At 43.5% G+C, this 20,351-nt stretch overlaps 2 protein-coding genes across 5 annotated transcripts in view; both read right to left on the bottom strand.

Annotated features, from left to right (window-relative positions):
- The window catches only part of Adi1 (acireductone dioxygenase 1), a 60,667-nt gene extending 51,320 nt beyond the window's left edge, over positions 1-9,347 (bottom strand). Inside the window, exon 1 of one of the 3 annotated variants that reach the window (XR_008409131.2) lies at positions 8,754-9,347. The gene's annotated coding sequence lies outside the window, so the exon portion shown is untranslated. The remainder of the gene's footprint in view (positions 1-8,753) is intronic. The other 2 variants (XR_008409130.2, XM_053796874.2) reach the window with 2 other exon arrangements.
- Positions 9,348-18,805: 9,458 nt separating this feature from the next.
- LOC128702578 (uncharacterized) overlaps positions 18,806-20,351 on the bottom strand; it is a 32,993-nt gene continuing 31,447 nt past the window's right edge. The window contains exon 7 of one of the 2 annotated variants that reach the window (XM_053796877.2): positions 18,806-19,177. In XM_053796877.2, coding sequence (XP_053652852.1) covers positions 19,058-19,177 — 120 coding nt within the window. In that variant the 3' untranslated portion in view covers positions 18,806-19,057. The remainder of the gene's footprint in view (positions 19,178-20,351) is intronic. The other variant, XM_070105276.1, reaches the window with a different exon arrangement.

The following is a 20,351-nucleotide window of genomic DNA, read 5'->3' as shown; positions in this document are numbered from 1 at the left end:
GGGGGTCTTCAAGACCCCTGGCTGTCTTCAAGACCCCTGGCTGTCTACAAGACCCCTGATTGTCTTCAAAACCCCTGGTTGTCTTCAAGACCCCTGATTGTCTTCAAAACCCCTGGCTGTTTTCAAGACCCCTGGCTGTCTTCAAGACCCCTGGCTGTCTTCAAGATCTCCTGGCTGTCTTCAAGATCTCCTGGCTGTCTTCAAGACCCCTGGCAGTCTTCAAGATCCCTGTCTCCAAGACCCCAGGTTGTCTACAAGACCCCTGGCTGTCTTCAAGACCCCTGGCTGTCTTCAAGACCGTGGCTGTCTTCAAGACCCCTGACTGTCTTCAAAAACCCTGGTAGTCTTCAAAAACCCTGGTTGTCTTCAAGACCCCTGGTTGTCTTCAAGACCCCTGGTTGTCTTCAAGACCCCTGGTTGTCTTCAAGACCCCTGGCTGTCAGGACCCCCTGGTTGTCTTCAAGACCCCCTGGCTGTCAGGACCCCCTGGTTGTCTTCAAGACCCCAGGCTGTCTTCAAGACCCCTGGTTGTCTTCAAGACCCCTGGCTGTCAAGACCGTGGCTGTCTTCAAGACCCCTGGTTGTCTTCAAGACCCCTGATTGTCTTCAAGACCCCTGGTTGTCTTCAAGACCCCTGGTTGTCTTCAAGACCCCTGATTGTCTTCAAGACCCCTGGTTGTCTTCAAGACCACTGGTTGTCTTCAAGACCCCTGATTGTCTTCAAGACCCCTGGTTGTCTTCAAGACACCTGGTTGTCTTCAAGATCCCTGGCTGTCTTCAAGACCCCTGGCTGTATTCAAGATCTGGCTGTCTTCAAGACCCTTGGCTGTCTTCAAGACCCCTGGTTGTCCACAAGACCCCTGGCTGTCTTCAAGACCCCTGGCTGTCTTCAAGACTGTGAGTGTATTCAAGACCCCAGGCTGTCTTCAAGACCCCTGGCTGTCTTCAAAAACCCTGGTAGTCTTCAAAAACCCTGGTTGTCTTCAAGACAATTAGCTGTCTTCAAGACCCCTGGTTGTCTTCAAGGCAGTTGCTGTCTTCAAGACCCCTGGTTGTCTTCAAGACCCATGGCTGTCTTCAAGACTGTTGCTGTCTTCAAGAACCCTGGTTGTCAAGACCCCCTGCTTGTCTTCAAGACTCCCGGCTGTCTTCAAGACCCCTGGCTGTCTTCAAGACCCCTGGCTGTCTTCAAGATCCCTGGTTGTCTGCAAGACCCCTGGCTGTCTTCAAGACCCCTGGCTGTCTTCAAGACCGTGGCTGTCTTCAAGACCCCTGATTGTCTTCACGACACCTGGTTGTCTTCAAGACCCCTGGTTGTCTTCAAGACCCCTGGTTGTCTTCAAGACCCCTGATTGTCTTCAAAACCCCTGGTTGTCTTCAAGACCCCTGGCTGTTTTCAAGACCCCTGGCTGTCTTCAAGACTCCTGGTTGTCTTCAAGACCCCTGGTTGTCTTCAAGACCACTGGTTGTCCTCAAGATCCCTGGTTGTCTTCAAGACCCCTGGTTGTCTTCAAGACCCCTGGTTGTCTTCAAGACCCCTGGCTGTCTTCAAGACCCCTGGCTGTCTTCAAGACTCCTGGTTGTCTTCAAGACCCCTGGTTGTCTTCAAGACCCCTGGTTGTCTTCAAGACCCCTGGTTGTCTTCAAGACCCCTGGTTGTCTTCAAGACCCCTGGCTGTCTTCAAGACCCCTGGTTGTCTTCAAGACCCCTGGCTGTCTTCAAGACCCCTGGTTGTCTTCAAGGCCACTGGTTGTCTTCAAGACCCCTGGTTGTCTTCAAGACCCCTGGTTGTCTTCAAGACCCCTGGCTGTCTTCAAGATCCCTGGTTGTCTTCAAGGCCACTGGTTGTCTTCAAGACCCCTGGTTGTCTTCAAGACCCCTGGTTGTCTTCAAGACCCCTGGTTGTCTTCAAGGCCACTGGTTGTCTTCAAGACTCCTGGTTGTCTTCAAGACCCCTGGTTGTCTTCAAGGCCACTGGTTGTCTTCAAGACCCCTGGTTGTCTTCAAGGCCACTGGTTGTCTTCAAGACCACTGGTTGTCTTCAAGACCCCTGGTTGTCTTCAAGACCCCTGGTTGTCTTCAAGATCCCTGGTTGTCTTCAAGACCCCTGGTTGTCTTCATGACCCCTGGTTGTCTTCAAGATCCCTGATTGTCAAGACCCCTGGTTGTCTTCAAGACCCCTGGTTGTCTTCAAGACCCCTGGCTGTCTTCAAGACCCCTGGCTGTCTTCAAGACCCCTGGTTGTCTTCAAGATCCCTGGTTGTCTTCAAGACCCCTAGTTGTCTTCAAGACCCCTGGTTGTCTTCAAGACCCCTGGTTGTCTTTAAGACCCCTGGTTGTCTTCAAGACCCCTGGTTGTCAAGACCCCTGGTTGTCTTTAAGACCCCTGGTTGTCTTCAAGACCCCTGGTTGTCTTCAAGACCCCTGGCTGTCTTCAAGACCCCTGGCTGTCTTCAAGACCCCTGGCTGTCTTCAAGACCCCTGGTTGTCTTTAAGACCCCTGGTTGTCTTCAAGACCACTGGTTGTCTTCAAGACCCCTGGTTGTCTTCAAGACCCCTGGTTGTCTTTAAGACCCCTGGTTGTCTTCAAGACCCCTGGTTGTCTTTAAGACCCCTGGTTGTCTTCAAGACCCCTGGTTGTCTTCAAGACCCCTGGTTGTCTTCAAGACCCCTGGTTGTCTTCAAGACCACTGGTTGTCTTTAAGACCCCTGGTTGTCTTCAAGACCCCTGGTTGTCTTCAAGACCCCTGGCTGTCTTCAAGACCCCTGGTTGTCTTCAAGACCACTGGTTGTCTTCAAGACCCTTGGCTGTCTTCAAGACCCCTGGTTGTCTTCAAGACCCCTGGCTGTCTTCAAGACCCCTGGTTGTCTTTAAGACCCCTGGTTGTCTTCAAGACCCCTGGTTGTCTTCAAGACCACTGGTTGTCTTCAAGACCCCTGGTTGTCTTCAAGACCCCTGGTTGTCTTTAAGACCCCTGGTTGTCTTTAAGACCCCTGGTAGTCTTCAAGACCCCTGGTTGTCTTTAAGACCCCTGGTTGTCTTCAAGACCCCTGGTTGTCTTTAAGACCCCTGGTTGTCTTCAAGACCCCTGGTTGTCTTTAAGACCCCTGGTTGTCTTCAAGACCCCTGGTTGTCTTTAAGACCCCTGGTTGTCTTTAAGACCCCTGGTTGTCTTCAAGACCCCTGGTTGTCTTCAAGACCCCTGGTTGTCTTCAAGACTCCTGGTTGTCTTCAAGACTCCTGGTTGTCTTCAAGACCCCTGGTTGTCTTCAAGACCCCTGGTTGTCTTCAAGACCCCTGGTTGTCTTCAAGACTCCTGGTTGTCTTCAAGACCCCTGGCTGTCTTCAAGACCCCTGGTTGTCTTCAAGACCCCTGGTAGTCTTCAAGACCCCTGGTTGTCTTTAAGACCCCTGGTTGTCTTCAAGACCCCTGGTTGTCTTCAAGACCCCTGGTTGTCTTCAAGACCCCTGGTTGTCTTCAAGACCCCTGGCTGTCTTCAAGACCCCTGGTTGTCTTCAAGACCCCTGGTTGTCTTCAAGACCCCTGGTTGTCTTCAAGATCCCTGGTAGTCTTCAAGACCCCTGGTTGTCTTCAAGACCCCTGGCTGTCTTCAAGACCCCTGGTTGTCTTCAAGACCCCTGGCTGTCTTCAAGACCCCTGGTTGTCTTCAAGACCCCTGGCTGTCTTCAAGACCCCTGGCTGTCTTCAAGACCCCTGGTTGTCTTCAAGACCCCTGGCTGTCTTCAAGACCCCTGGCTGTCTTCAAGACCCCTGGTTGTCTTCAAGACCCCTGGCTGTCTTCAAGACCCCTGGCTGTCTTCAAGACCCCTGGTTGTCTTCAAGACCCCTGGCTGTCTTCAAGACCCCTGGTTGTCTTCAAGACCCCTGGCTGTCTTCAAGACCCCTGGTTGTCTTCAAGACCCCTGGTTGTCTTCAAGACCCCTGGCTGTCTTCAAGACCCCTGGCTGTCTTCAAGACCCCTGGTTGTCTTCAAGACCCCTGGCTGTCTTCAAGACCCCTGGTTGTCTTCAAGACCCCTGGCTGTCTTCAAGACCCCTGGCTGTCTTCAAGACCCCTGGTTGTCTTCAAGACCCCTGGCTGTCTTCAAGACCCCTGGTTGTCTTCAAGACCCCTGGCTGTCTTCAAGACCCCTGGCTGTCTTCAAGACCCCTGGTTGTCTTCAAGACTCCTGGTTGTCTTCAAGACCCCTGGCTGTCTTCAAGACCCCTGGTTGTCTTCAAGACCCCTGGCTGTCTTCAAGACCCCTGGCTGTCTTCAAGACCCCTGGCTGTCTTCAAGACCCCTGGTTGTCTTCAAGACCCCTGGCTGTCTTCAAGACCCCTGGCTGTCTTCAAGACCCCTGGTTGTCTTCAAGACCCCTGGTTGTCTTCAAGACCCCTGGCTGTCTTCAAGACCCCTGGTTGTCTTCAAGACCCCTGGCTGTCTTCAAGACCCCTGGCTGTCTTCAAGACCCCTGGCTGTCTTCAAGACCCCTGGTTGTCTTCAAGACCCCTGGCTGTCTTCAAGACCCCTGGTTGTCTTCAAGACCCCTGGTTGTCTTCAAGACCCCTGGCTGTCTTCAAGACCCCTGGTTGTCTTCAAGACCCCTGGCTGTCTTCAAGACCCCTGGCTGTCTTCAAGACCCCTGGCTGTCTTCAAGACCCCTGGCTGTCTTCAAGACCCCTGGCTGTCTTCAAGACCCCTGGTTGTCTTCAAGACTCCTGGTTGTCTTGAAGCAGTCAGTGGACAGACAAACTCAGTATCTGATCAACCAGGCTGTGCTTCATACATAAAAGCCTGGTTGATCCACCACGAAGCCTGGTCACAGACCGGGCCACGGGGGCGCTGACCCCCTGCAGGAAGTGGAATAAGAATCTTTCCTCCGTAAGCCATGCGTGTTGTAAAAGTCAACTAAAATGCCGGGAACAATGGGCTAGTAACCCCTTTTCCTGTAAAGATTACTAAAAAGAATAAGAAGAAGAAAATTGTCAAAGTGGGAAGTCTGAATGTGCGTGGATGTTGTGCAGATGATAAGAAAGAGATGATTGTGGATGTTATGAATGAGAAGAAGCTGGATGTCCTGGCTTTAAGTGAAACAAAGCTGAAGGGGGTGGGAGAGTTTCAGTGGAGAGGAATAAATGGGATTAGGTCAGGGGTTTCAAATACAGTTAGAGCTAAAGAAGGAGTAGCAATAATGTTGAAGGATAAGCTATGGCAGGAAAAGAGGGACTATAAATGTATTAATTCAAGGATTATGTGGAGTAAAATAAAGATTGGATGTGAAAAGTGGGTTATAATAAGCGTGTATGCACCTGGAGAAGAGAGAAGTGTAGAGGAGAGAGAGAGATTTTGGGAAATGTTGAGTGAATGCGTGGGGAGTTTTGAATCAAGTGTGAGAGTAATGGTGGTTGGAGATTTCAATGCTAAAGTGGGTAAAAATGTTATGGAGGGAGTAGTAGGTAAATTTGGGGTGCCAGGGGTAAATGTAAATGGGGAGCCTTTAATTGAGCTATGTGTAGAAAGAAATTTGGTAATAAGTAATACATATTTTATGAAAAAGAGGATAAATAAATATACAAGGTATGATGTAGCACGTAATGAAAGTAGTTTATTAGATTATGTATTGGTGGATAAAAGGTTGATGGGTAGGCTCCAGGATGTACATGTTTATAGAGGGGCAACTGATATATCAGATCATTATTTAGTTGTAGCTACAGTTAGAGTAAGAGGTAGATGGGAAAAGAGGAAGGTGGCAACAACAAGTAAGAGGGAGGTGAAAGTGTATAAACTAAGGGAGGAGGAAGTTCGGGTGAGATATAAGCGTCTATTGGCAGAAAGGTGGGCTAGTGCAAAGATGAGTAATGGGGGGGGTTGAAGAGGGTTGGAATAGTTTTAAAAATGCAGTATTAGAATGTGGGGCAGAAGTTTGTGGTTATAGGAGGGTGGGTGCAGGAGGAAAGAGGAGTGATTGGTGGAATGATGAAGTAAAGGGTGTGATAAAAGAGAAAAAGGTAGCTTATGAGAGGTTTTTACAAAGCAGAAGTGTTATAAGAAGAGCAGAATATATGGAGAGTAAAAGAAAGGTAAAGAGAGTGGTGAGAGAGTGCAAAAGGAGAGCAGATGATAGAGTGGGAGAGGCACTGTCAAGAAATTTTAATGAAAATAAGAAAAAATTTTGGAGTGAGTTAAACAAGTTAAGAAAGCCAAGGGAAAATATGGATTTGTCAGTTAAAAACAGAGTAGGGGAGTTAGTAGATGGGGAGATGGAGGTATTAGGTAGATGGCGAGAATATTTTGAGGAACTTTTAAATGTTAAGGAAGAAACAGAGGCAGTAATTTCATGCACTGGTCAGGGAGGTATACCATCTTTTAGGAGTGAAGAAGAGCAGAATGTAAGTGTGGGGGAGGTACGTGAGGCATTACGTAAAATGAAAGGGGGTAAAGCAGCTGGTACTGATGGGATCATGACAGAAATGTTAAAAGCAGGGGGGGATATAGTGTTGGAGTGGTTGGTACTTTTGTTCAATAAATGTATGAAAGAGGGGAAGGTACCTAGGGATTGGCGGAGAGCATGTATAGTCCCTTTATATAAAGGGAAAGGGGACAAAAGAGACTGTAAAAATTATAGAGGAATAAGCTTACTGAGTATACCAGGAAAAGTGTACGGTAGGGTTATAATTGAAAGAATTAGAGGTAAGACAGAATGTAGGATTGCGGATGAGCAAGGAGGTTTTAGAGTGGGTAGGGGATGTGTAGATCAAGTGTTTACATTGAAGCATATATGTGAACAGTATTTAGATAAAGGTAGGGAAGTTTTTATTGCATTTATGGATTTAGAAAAGGCATATGATAGAGTGGATAGAGGAGCAATGTGGCAGATGTTGCAAGTATATGGAATAGGTGGTAAGTTATTAAATGCTGTAAAGAGTTTTTATGAAGATAGTGAGGCTCAGGTTAGGGTGTGTAGAAGAGAGGGAGACTATTTCCCGGTAAAAGTAGGTCTTAGACAGGGATGTGTAATGTCACCATGGTTGTTTAATATATTTATAGATGGGGTTGTTAAGGAAGTAAATGCTAGGGTGTTTGGGAGAGGGGTGGGATTAAATTATGGGGAATCAAATTCAAAATGGGAATTGACACAGTTACTTTTTGCTGATGATACTGTGCTTATGGGAGATTCTAAAGAAAAATTGCAAAGGTTAGTGGATGAGTTTGGGAATGTGTGTAAAGGTAGAAAGTTGAAAGTGAACATAGAAAAGAGTAAGGTGATGAGGGTGTCAAATGATTTAGATAAAGAAAAATTGGATATCAAATTGGGGAGGAGGAGTATGGAAGAAGTGAATGTTTTCAGATACTTGGGAGTTGACGTGTCGGCGGATGGATTTATGAAGGATGAGGTTAATCATAGAATTGATGAGGGAAAAAAGGTGAGTGGTGCGTTGAGGTATATGTGGAGTCAAAAAACGTTATCTATGGAGGCAAAGAAGGGAATGTATGAAAGTATAGTAGTACCAACACTCTTATATGGATGTGAAGCTTGGGTGGTAAATGCAGCAGCGAGGAGACGGTTGGAGGCAGTGGAGATGTCCTGTCTAAGGGCAATGTGTGGTGTAAATATTATGCAGAAAATTCGGAGTGTGGAAATTAGGAGAAGGTGTGGAGTTAATAAAAGCATTAGTCAGAGGGCAGAAGAGGGGTTGTTGAGGTGGTTTGGTCATTTAGAGAGAATGGATCAAAGTAGAATGACATGGAAAGCATATAAATCTATAGGGGAAGGAAAGAGGGGTAGGGGTCGTCCTCGAAAGGGTTGGAGAGAGGGGGTAAAGGAGGTTTTGTGGGTAAGGGGCTTGGACTTCCAGCAAACGTGCATGAGCGTGTTAGATAGGAGTGAATGGAGACGAATGATACTTGGGACCTGACGATCTGTTGGAGTGTGAGCAGGGTAATATTTAGTGAAGGGATTCAGGGAAACCGGTTATTTTCATATAGTCGGACTTGAGTCCTGGAAATGGGAAGTACAATGCCTGCACTTTAAAGGAGGGGTTTGGGATATTGGCAGTTTGGAGGGATATGTTGTGTATCTTTATACGTATATGCTTCTAAACTGTTGTATTCTGAGCACCTCTGCAAAAACAGTGATAATGTGTGAGTGTGGTGAAAGTGTTGAATGATGATGAAAGTATTTTCTTTTTGGGGATTTTCTTTCTTTTTTGGGTCACCCTGCCTCGGTGGGTCACCCTGCCTCGGTGGGTCACCCTGCCTCGGTGGGTCACCCTGCCTCGGTGGGTCACCCTGCCTCGGTGGGTCACCCTGCCTCGGTGGGTCACCCTGCCTCGGTGGGTCACCCTGCCTCGGTGGGTCACCCTGCCTCGGTGGGAGACGGCCGACTTGTTTAAAAAAAAAAAAAAATAAAATAAAATATATATATATATATATATATATATATATATATATATATATATATATATATATATATATATATATATATATATATATATATATATATATATAATGTACATAGAGTAAATAAAGGTTTAAAATCATTATTTATGATATATTAAAGTTTATTTCATATTAAATTAATAAAATAATTATTATTAAGACAACGTCGCCATATTGATAATTTTCAACGCTTGAAGTTGAGTATTTTCTTGCAATTCTCGCCCCTTTACCCCTTAGATCCCCCTTTTTTAACCCTGATAACACACTCCCCCTTCCCCCCTGTGACACACATATATAAATTAACTTACAGTTAGGTTAGGATAAGACAGACAAGCAGCAGCAGCAGCGCGTGTCCTCCTCCTCTGAAGGTCGTGACCACACTGGTCTCAAAACAGCCGCGTCTCACCCTTATATACACTCGGGTAATTATTGCCACTGACATCCAGCATTATTAATATTATTCTATTTTTACTCTGGTATTATACCGACAGGGAAGCGCTAAACGCTCAGGGGGTTGGAGAATATTACGATAATGCTGATGATAATGTGTTTTTACACTATATAAAGTTATTTCTGGTATAATTTAACATTTTGCTGTTAAATTTCTAGTGTGGAGATCGGACACATACTGGACAGGTACGGTACGTATACGTTCACAGTTGAGTCCTAGCTCCTGGCCTCGCTTTTCATGGGTTAGATTATGGCTTCCAGGGGTCTTATTGTACCTCTTCTTAAAGCTGTGTGTGGATCAGGTCTGCAACATTTCTTGTGTTGATGATATATCTGGAGGGGGTTGAGGGGGTCAATGGCCCCCCGTGGTCCGGTCAGTGACCAGGTCTGGTGGTGCATCAGGTGGGTCTTGAAGACAGTCAGGGGTCTTGAAGACAGTCAGGGGTCTTGAAGACAGTCAGGGGTCTTAAAGACAACCAGGGGTCTTGAAGACAGTCAAGGGTCTTGAAGACAGGGGTCTTGAAGACAACCAGGGGTCTTGAAGACAGTCAGGGGTCTTGAAGACAGGGGTCTTGAAGACAACCAGGGGTCTTGAAGACAGTCAGGGGTCTTGAAGACAACCAGGGGTCTTGAAGACAGTCAGGGGTCTTGAAGACAGTCAGGGTCTTGAAGACAGGGATCTTGAAGACAACTAGGGGTCTTGAAGACAACCAGGGGTCTTGAAGACAGTCAGGGGTCTTGAAGACAGTCAGGTGTCTTGAAGACAACCAGGGGTCTTGAAGACAGTCAGGGGTCTTGAAGACAGTCAGGGGTCTTGAAGACAACCAGGGGTCTTGAAGACAGTCAGGGGTCTTGAAGACAACCAGGGGTCTTGAAGACAGTCAGGGGTCTTGAAGACAACCAGGGGTCTTGAAGACAGTCAGGGGTCTTGAAGACAGTCAGGGGTCTTGAAGACAACCAGGGGTCTTGAAGACAGTCAGGGGTCTTGAAGACAACCAGGGGTCTTGAAGACAACCAGGGGTCTTGAAGACAGTCAGGGGTCTTGAAGACAGTCAGGGGTCTTGAAGACAACCAGGGGCCTTGAAGACAGTCAGGGGTCTTGAAGACAGTCAGGGGTGTCTTGAAGACAACCAGGGGTTTTAAAGGCAGGGGTCTTGAAGACAACCAGGGGTTTTGAAGACAACCAGGAGTCTTGAAGACAATCAGGGGTCTTGAAGACACCCATGGGTCTTGAAGACAGCCAGGGGTCTTAAAGACACCCAGAAGTCTTGAAGACAGCTAGGTGTCTTGAAGACAGCCAGGGGTCTTGAAGACAATCAGGGGTCTTGAAGACAGCCAGGGGTCTTGAAGACAGCCAGGGGTCTTGAAGACACCCAGGAGTCTTGAAGACAGCTAGGGGTCTTGAAGACAGCCAGGGGTCTTGAAGACAGCAAGGGATCTTGAAGACAACCAGGGTCTTGAAGACAGTCAGGGGTCTTGAAGACAACCAGGGGTCTTGAAGACTGCCAGGGGTCCTGAAGACAACCCAGGGTCTGGAAGGCAGCCAGGGGTTTTGAAGACAGCCATGGGTCTTGAAGACAGCCCAGGGTCTTGACACCAAGGGGTCTTGAAGGCAGGGGTCTTGAAGACAACCAGGGGTTTTGAAGACAACCAGGAGTCTTGAAGACACCCAGGAGTCTTGAAGACAGCCAGGAGTCTTGAAGACAACCAGGGGCCTTGAAGACAGCCAGGAGTCTTGAAGACAACCAGGGGTCTTGAAGACAGCCAGGAGTCTTGAAGACAACCAGGGGTCTTGAAGACAGCCAGGAGTCTTGAAGACAATCAGGGGTCTTGAAGACAATCAGGGGTCTTGAAGACAACCAGGAGTCTTGAAGACAATCAGGGGTCTTGAAGACACCCAGGGGCCTTGAAGACAGCCAGGAGTCTTGAAGACAACCAGGGGTCTTGAAGACAGCCAGGAGTCTTGAAGACAACCAGGGGTCTTGAAGACAGCCAGGAGTCTTGAAGACAATCAGGGGTCTTGAAGACAACCAGGGGTTTTGAAGACAATCAGGGGTTTTGAAGACAACCAGGAGTCTTGAAGACAATCAGGGGTCTTGAAGACAGCCAGGGGTCTTGAAGAAAACCAGGGGTCTTGACAGTCAGGGGTCTTGAAGACACCCAGGGGCCTTGAAGACAGCCAGGAGTCTTGAAGACAACCAGGGGTCTTGAAGACAGCCAGGAGTATTTTTTTATCCTTCTTATGTATGCTGGGAGGCAGTTGAACAGTCTTGGGCCCCTGACACTTATTGTGTTGTCTTTTCACTGGGGAATGTTGCATCTCCCTCCGAGTCTTTTGCTTTCATAGGGAGTGATTTTCGTGTGTAGATTTGGGACTCCTTGCAACACTCCTTGTGTTGAATAAGAGCATAAGGTGCACTGAACAGGTCTACTGGCCCATGCTAGGTAGGTCCAACTCACACCCACTCAACTTAAACAATGTTCAATTTCTTGAGTATTATGATAGTTGTTCTTTGCACTGCAACTCGTTTTTTGTAATTTCATAATCACAATGTAATCTTGCAAGGAAATAAAAATTGATTGATTAAGCTATTTTTAAAGCTACACAAGGTTTTAGCTTCTATGACGGTACTCGGGAGTTTGTTCCACTTATCCACAAATCTATTACCAAACCAGTGCTTTCCTATATCCTTTCTAAATCCATTTTTTTTTTTTTCAGCTTGAACCTATTGCTGCAAGTCCTGTCTTGGTTAGATACTTTTAGATAGTCATTTACATCCCCTTTATTTATTCCTGTTTTCCATTTTTACACTTCAATCATATCATCCCTAATTCTACGCCTTTCTAAAGAGTGCAGATTCAGGGCCTCAGTCTGTCCTCATAGGGAAGATTTCTGATACATGGGATCATCTTTGTCATCCTCCTCTGTACGTTGTCATGCACATTTATATCCGTTCTGTAATATGGTAACCAGAACTGTGCAGCATAATCTAAGTAAAGCCTAACCAACGACATATAGAGTTGAAGAACAACCTGAGGACTCCTGTTAGTTATACTTCTTGATATGAAGCCAAGAATTTTGTTTGTTTTATTGCGAACAGTTACATAAGAACATAAGAACATAAAGGAGGAACACTGCAGGAGGCCTGCTGGCCCATACTAGGCAGGTCCTTTACATTTCATCCCACTAACAAAACATTTGCCCAACCCAATTTTCAGTGCCACCCAAGAAATAAGCTCTGATGTGAAGGTCCCACTCAAATCCCACCCCTCCCACTCATGTACTTATCCAACCTAAATTTGAAACTACCCAAAGTCCCAGCCTCAATAACCCAACTAGGTAGACTGTTCCACTCATCAACTACCCTATTTCCAAACCAATACTTTCCTATGTCCTTTCTAAATCTAAACTTATCTAATTTAAATCCATTACTGCGGGTTCTCTCTTGGAGAGACATCCTCAAGACCTTATTAATATCCCCTTTATTAATACCTATCTTCCACTTATACACTTCGATCAGGTCTCCCCTCATTCTTCGTCTAACAAGTGAATGTAACTTAAGAGTCTTCAATCTTTCTTCATAAGGAAGATTTCTAATGCTATGTATTAATTTAGTCATCCTACGCTGAATGTTTTCTAACGAATTTATGTCCATTCTGTAATATGAAGACCAGAATTGAACTGCATAATCTAGGTGAGGCCTTACTAATGATGTATAAAGCTGCAGTATGACCTCTTAAAGCTGCAGTATGACCTCTTAAAGCTGCAGTATGACCAGTTACACACTGTTGTCTTGGTTTTAGATTACTGCTGACCAAAACTCCTAAATCTTTTACACATTCAAAGTGAGAGCAACATTACATATTTAGTTTATGAGTGTCATGGTTATTTTGTTTTCCAAGGCTTATAACTTTGAATTTGTCCATATTCAACTCAAACTGTCACTTCTCTGACCACTGCGTCAGTCTATTCAGAACTTCCTGCAGCTCTACACTGTCCTTGTCAGAATTAATTCGACGGCCTATTTTGGTGTCGTTGGTAACTTGCTACATCACTATTTATTCCCTTATATGTCATTTATGTAAACTGTGAACAACAAAGGGCCGAACACTGACCCCTGTACATTATAATCGTGGGGGAACGCTTAATCCATAGGAATTATACAATGCCTGTAGTGGGGGGATGGAAGGTATTTACACTCAATTCAGGGAACTGGAGCAAATCCAGTTCCTTAGATCAAGAGCCACTCACCAGTGTCAAGGAATCTCCCTTGAGGGATGACCCCTGTGGAACAATGCTTGTGATGCTTCCCCATTGTGATTTCTCTCCATTTAATCAAAACACTGTTGCCTGTCAGCCACACCTCTATCCAGGATAAAATTCTCTTATTCCGTGTATTTTCCTCAATCTCCAATGTGGAACCCTATCAAAAGCTTTACTGAAGTCCAAATACACTATCCACGATCTACCTCAAAACTATACTTTCATACATTCCCTTCTTTGCCTCCATAGATAACGTTTTTTGACTCCACATATACCTCAACGCACCACTCACCTTTTTTCCCTCATCAATTCTATGATTAACCTCATCCTTCATAAATCCATCCGCCGACACGTCAACTCCCAAGTATCTGAAAACATTCACTTCTTCCATACTCCTCCTCCCCAATTTGATATCCAATTTTTCTTTATCTAAATCATTTGATACCCTCATCACCTTACTCTTTTCTATGTTCACTTTCAACTTTCTACCTTTACACACATTCTCAAACTCATCCACTAACCTTTGCAATTTTTCTTTAGAATCTCCCATAAGCACAGTATCATCAGCAAAAAGTAACTGTGTCAATTCCCATTTTGAATTTGATTCCCCATAATTTAATCCCACCCCTCTCCCGAACACCCTAGCATTTACTTCTTTTACAACCCCATCTATAAATATATTAAACAACCATGGTGACATTACACATCCCAATACCTTAGTGAAAATGAGTAAATTCGTAATGCAGGAATGCTTTGTAAAGCTGTGCTGAGATTCATTAATCAATTTGTCTTCCAAGGGGACTTCAAACAGAATGCAGGTATTGATTCCATCAATTTTCCCAAAATGGAGGTTAGGTTAATGGGTCTATAGTTTGAGGCTAAGGACCTGTCTCCTTTGTAGATGGGCATTACATTTGCCATTTTCAACTTATCTTGTAGTGTTGAATGACACATACATGGAGGGTGGATCAAGCCTCCACCACTCCATGTGTTGAATGACACACACACACACACACACACACACACACACACACACACACACACACACACACACACACACACACACACACACACACACAAATAACAAAAAAAGGCACAATACTGTGACTGGAACGATACACAAATAACCTGCACATAGAAGAGAGGAGCTTACGACGACGTTTCGGTCCGACTTGGACCATTTACAAAGTCACTTTGTAAATGGTCCAAGTCGGATTGAAACGTCGTCGTAAGCTCTTCTCTTCTATATGCGGGTTATTTGTGTAACACACACAGATGGTGGATCAAGCCTCCAATCAATGCTGTTAGACATTTTTATTCAAAATATTAACCTCAACAGAGGCTGATAATTACTAAATCAAAATCTGCCATCACTAAACTTCAAAATATTGGGGGAAGAGAAATAGATGAAGTTTATCCATTAATATTTATTCAATTAGCTCCACTTATACACTTCATAAGAACACACAAACCATGACATTAAAACACAAGGTTTATGGATCTGAGAATAAAATGCCATAAACCACGTATTCGGACTTGTTAATCTATTTCTTGGTATACAAGAGCACTGATACACACACATAAACCGTATACAAAACCATAAGCATCAGGTTATATGGGAGTCAAGACAAAAATTAACATGAAAAATTAGACACTTGTGCAATATTTGTGAAGACAGTCATGACCTATTTACACTAGTGGGTTTATCCACTAGGGAAGGGAGCTGGAGAATAATTTTAGTGGCACAAGAGACAGAAGGGGACGTGAAGGGAGGTGGTTGTGTTAGTAGTAGTAGTGGTAGTAGTAGCACTAGTAGTACTAGTAGCAGTAGTAGTAGTGGTACTTGTAGTAGTATCAGTAGTAGTACTAGAAGTAGTAGTAGTAATACTAGTAGTACTAGTAATTGAGTGGTAGTTGTGGTAAAAGTGGAGTACCTTTGATGAGTTTGTTGAGTCTTACTACTCTCGGAGCCTGGCCATGGACCAGGCTCGTAAGTCTAAGGACAAGAAAAATGAACACTGAAGGAGAGTGGCATTTCTGGGTTACAAACTCTCTGGGTTAGTAACCCATGATAATCCAGGAAAACGAGTATGGCTTTTTCCCACTGGGAACCTTTGATCCTGTTTCCCAAGATGCAACCCACAACAGTCAGCTACAAGTGATTGCTGCTACTTAAACTATCTGCAGCATACAAGCCACTTCTCTGCACATATGCTGTACACTTCTAAACCATTACCTCATCTTTCATACATGTACGTATACAGTTCTGCTGTCTTCCCATTTTGGCCTTGAATTTGTGTTGATAAAGCAACTGGTTTACTAAATTTGAAAAGAGAAACTTTTGTTTTTCTTTTTGGGCCACCCTGCCTTGGTGGGATATGGCCGGTTTGTTGAAAAAAAAAAAAAAGCAACTGGCTGGTGAAATGTCTACCAAAAAAATACCCAGATGTTGTACATGTGTCTAATTTTAATTTACATCAAATATGTCAGACACAACAACATTGTTCATGGGCACAATTCTAACTCAAGCTAGAACCCTTCCCATGAATGAATCTACCTGGACTTCCTACTCATTTCTGCAACACTGCATGCTCCTGATATGTTGATTGTAATAAGAAAGGCCTAGAGCTATCATCCAACTTCTCTTGCGAGCGTTTTACATCTTGTATCTCTTTCGTGATTACTGCACATACAGTAGTCCCCCCAACCTCATGTCCGCAGGGAATATGTTCCAATACACAAATAACCCGCACATAGAAGAGAGGAGCTTACGACAACGTTTCGGTCCTACTTGGACCATTTACAAAGTCACAGTGTGACTTTGTAAATGGTCCAAGTCGGACCGAAACGTCGTTGTAAGCTCCTCTCTTCTATGTGCGGGTTATTTGTGTATCGTTCCAGTCACGGTATTGTGCCTTTTATTGTTAAATATGTTCCAAGACCTATGATGGATACCCAAAACTTTAGACAGAAGTGAACCCTATGTATAAATCATTTTTTGTTTACATACATATCTATGACAAAAGTTTAAATCATAAATTATGCACAATAAGAGGATAACTGTCACTTTTTCACTGATGGGAAACACTTCACAGCTTCTCTTTGGCTCTGAAGAACTGCCACCGTCACTACTATTGCACTTTGGTGTCATTATTAAGTAAAGGGTTAAGCAAAACTAAGGGTTATTTTTGGGCCACAGTCAATCATGGATAACTGAAACCGTGGATACCGAATCAGAAGAAACGTGGATTCTACTGTATATATATACATATATATATATAGACACACAGTATATATACACATACACACACACACACACACATACAAACTGCAGACATTTTGCAGCTTCTACCAATTATTGCTGATAAAAAAAAAATAGATTGAATTCACAGAATTCAGAGATAATTTCTTTTAATTTTGCTTGAAATTAAAATTAAAAAAAAAAAAAAAAATTACAACATTCAATAAACTAAGATTTGACATGTGCACCGAGACAGACGATTGGTCAACACTCGCCAAACGTGGTAAGCGCTAGAATAAGCAGGGTATAATGCCCATAACATGTTTGGTCTATTTAACTATGGTAAGCTCTCTTATAGAGCTCCTCTATGGTATTCAATTCCTTGGTTTAGAAAAATACGTAAGCAAACATTAGGACATATTTATTAGAAAACGATTCGGTCCCTGGACCTCCATTACCAGAAGCTATCAAGGTCCCAGGACCAAATTGTTTTCTAACAGGGATATCCTAGGGTTTGCTTAGGTGTTTTTTAAAACCAACTTGTTGGTATTTATTACCAAGGTTTATACCATTCAATTCCTTGCAAATAGCAATGAAAAATGCAGTGAAGACAGCACATACAATGCTCGCTTTAAAGCGCTTCACTACTACAGTAAAGTCCTTTACTTACAAATACATCGAGAATCTTCTGTATTGTGTATATTATTATTATGTCATTATTACATACAATACAGGTCCCCAACGTGTTCAGAAGTTGAAGACTTCCTGTATTATGAATGATATACACAATACAGGTCCCCAACGTGTTCAGAAGTTGAAGACTTCCTGTATTATGAATGATATACACATTACAGGTTCCCAACGTGTTCAGAAGTTGAAGACTTCCTGTATTATGAATGATATACACAATACAGGTCCCCAACATGTTCAGAAGTTGAAGACTTCCTGTATTATGAATGATATACACAATACAGGTCCCCAACGTGTTCAGAAGTTGAAGACTTCCTGTATTATGAATGATATACACAATACAGGTCCCCAACATGTTCAGAAGTTGAAGACTTCCTGTATTATGAATGATATAAACAATACAGGTCCCCAACATGTTCAGAAGTTGAAGACTTCCTGTATTATGAATGATATACACAATACAGGTCCCCAACATGTTCAGAAGTTGAAGACTTCCTGTATTATGAATGATATAAACAATACAGGTCCCCAACATGTTCAGAAGTTGAAGACTTCCTGTATTATGAATGATATACACAATACAGGTCCCCAATGTGTTCAGAAGTTGAAGACTTCCTGTATTATGAATGATATACACAATACAGGTTCCCAACGTGTTCAGAAGTTGAAGACTTCCTGTATTATGGATGATATACACAATACAGGTCCCCAACGTGTTCGAAAGTTAAAGACGTACTGTACTGAGCTTTCAATTATATTCATGTTTGATACTTTTGGCACTTGTCTTGCCCTTAAGATACTTGTCAGCAATATTAATTTTTATTAACTTTATTTATGCATCTTTTTTTTAGGCCTAGTGCTCACACAATAAATGACAGTGTAAACATGTTGTCGACTTTTTTATGAATGGCAAGTGAAAAAAAAGGCTGTGATTTTCTTTAATAGATATTGGTTTTATGGCGGCGGTCAGGAAGCTGTGTTACCGAGGTATTATGAGGGCGTTTCCATGTACTATTTAATTTGGGATGCACTTTCAATAGCATTTAACCCGTAAACGGTCCAAGCAGATCTACGTTCACATGTGTAGTGATACAAAAGTAGATCTACGTTTTTTTTTTTTACATATTTTCAAATATAACAAAAAAAAAAAAAAAAAAAAAAAGGATCAAAGTTTTTTTACACATTTTCTAATGTAAAAAACAAAAGAAGATCTACTTTTTTGACATACTTTCAAATGTTGAAAAAACGTATATATACGTTTGGACCGTTTACGGGTTAAAAAAATTGCACTAAACGGGTGGTCCTGGACTTAGAGGGGTTGTGTTCCAGTGAACCCGCTGCAAGTCGAATACGAATATATGATAAACAAAAATAAACTGCCACTGAATAATTAAATAAATAATTACTGTAACTAAATACCTGTAAAATAAAGTTAATAAATAAATATAAATTATGGACTTGTCACCTTCATGATTGTTAATTAAGTTTCATCTCCACGGTAATTGCTTTTACACCGTCGTGAAGTCGAAATAACGTAAATCGAACCATCGGAAGTCGAGGACAACCCGTATACAGTGGACCCCCGGTTAACGAACTTTTTTCATTCCAGTAGTATGTTCAGGTGCCAGTACTGACCGAATTTGTTCCCATAAGGAATATTGTGAAGTAGATTAGTCCATTTCAGACCCCCAAACATACACGTACAAACGCACTTACATAAATACACTTACATAATTGGTCGCATTTGGAGGTGATCGTTAAGCGGGGGTCCACTGTACAGAAGTTTTAATGCTGAGTGGAATTATTCCGGGGTAACTGCACCAGTTCGTCCAGATGGAGATATTTACTTACACTGTATCACCTAGAACCCCCCCTACCCCAGCTGATCCCTAGTTCTGGAATGAATTTATCGAACTGTTTTGGGAAGTTTGGCCGGTGGCTCCCATCCAATGGCGCTCCTTGCCGTGCTAAGTGAGTGGAAAGTTGTTGGATCGGAGCTTGTCGCGGCGATCAATGTGGCTCCAGAAAGCAAGGCAGGCAATCATGATGGGTAGACCCAGGAGGCTAAATATCAACTCTCCTGTTACCTGAAAAAAAAAAAAAAAAAAAAAAAAAAAAAAAACCATTAGAACACAAGAACGGAGGAACACTGCTACAGGCCTACTGGCCCATACTAGGCATGTCCTTCTCAGAGGCAACCATTCCCACCCATGTATCTGTCCAACACAAGAAAGGAGGAACACTGCTACAGGCCTACTGGCCCATACTAGGCACGTCCTTCTCAGAGGCAACCATTCCCACCCATGTATCTGTCCAACACAAGAAAGGAAGAACACTGCTACAGGCCTACTGGCCCATACTAGGCATGTCCTTCTCAGAGGCAACCATTCCCACCCATGTATCTGTCCAACACAAGAAAGGAGGAACACCGCTACAGGCCTACTGGCCCATACTAGGCACATCCTTCTCAGAGGCAACCATTCCCACCCATGTATCTGTCCAACACAAGAAAGGAGGAACACTGCTACAGGCCTACTGGCCCATACTAGGCACGTCCTTCTCAGAGGCAACCATTCCCACCCATGTATCTGTCCAGCACAAGAAACGAGGAACACTGCTGCAGGCCTACTGGCCCATACTAGGCACGTCCTTCTCAAACCCACTAAACAAATATATCTGCCCGACACATTTTCAATGATTCCTGATGAATAAACTTTGAAAGTAAAACACCCAAGAAAATTACAAGTAATTTAAATGTTCTTTCAGGTCAGGAAAAAGGAAAATCCTGCTAAATAAAGGCCATCTATATGAAAAAATAGGTCAAAAAGGTCAAAAACCCAAAAAGTTTTTTCCAGGTCTATAGAACAAAAGTTAGAGATAAGATAGGTCCCCTTAAAAATAACTATGGACATCTTACTGACAAAGAGAATAAAATGTGCTTGATTTTAAATAATTATTTTCTCTCAGTTTTTACACAGGAAGACACTAACAATATTCCAGTAATTAATTTTTACAGTGGGCTAGAAGAAGATAAATTATGTAACATCACAGTCACTAGTGAGATGGTTGTAAAGCAGATAGACAGACTGAAGCAAAATAAGTCGCCGGGTCCTGATGAGGTTTTTTCAAGGGTTCTTAAGGAATGCAAAATGGAACTCTGTGAACCATTAACTAATATTTTTAATTTATCTCTTCAAACAGGTGTAGTGTCTGATATGTGGAAGATGGCTAATGTAACTCCTATTTTTAAAACAGGGGACA

The sequence above is a fragment of the Cherax quadricarinatus genome, chromosome 98 (genome assembly GCF_038502225.1).
Source record: "Cherax quadricarinatus isolate ZL_2023a chromosome 98, ASM3850222v1, whole genome shotgun sequence".
Lineage (NCBI taxonomy): Eukaryota > Metazoa > Arthropoda > Malacostraca > Decapoda > Parastacidae > Cherax > Cherax quadricarinatus.
Note: the sequence above shows the minus strand (reverse complement) of the source record. Positions and strands in the feature narration are given on the sequence as shown.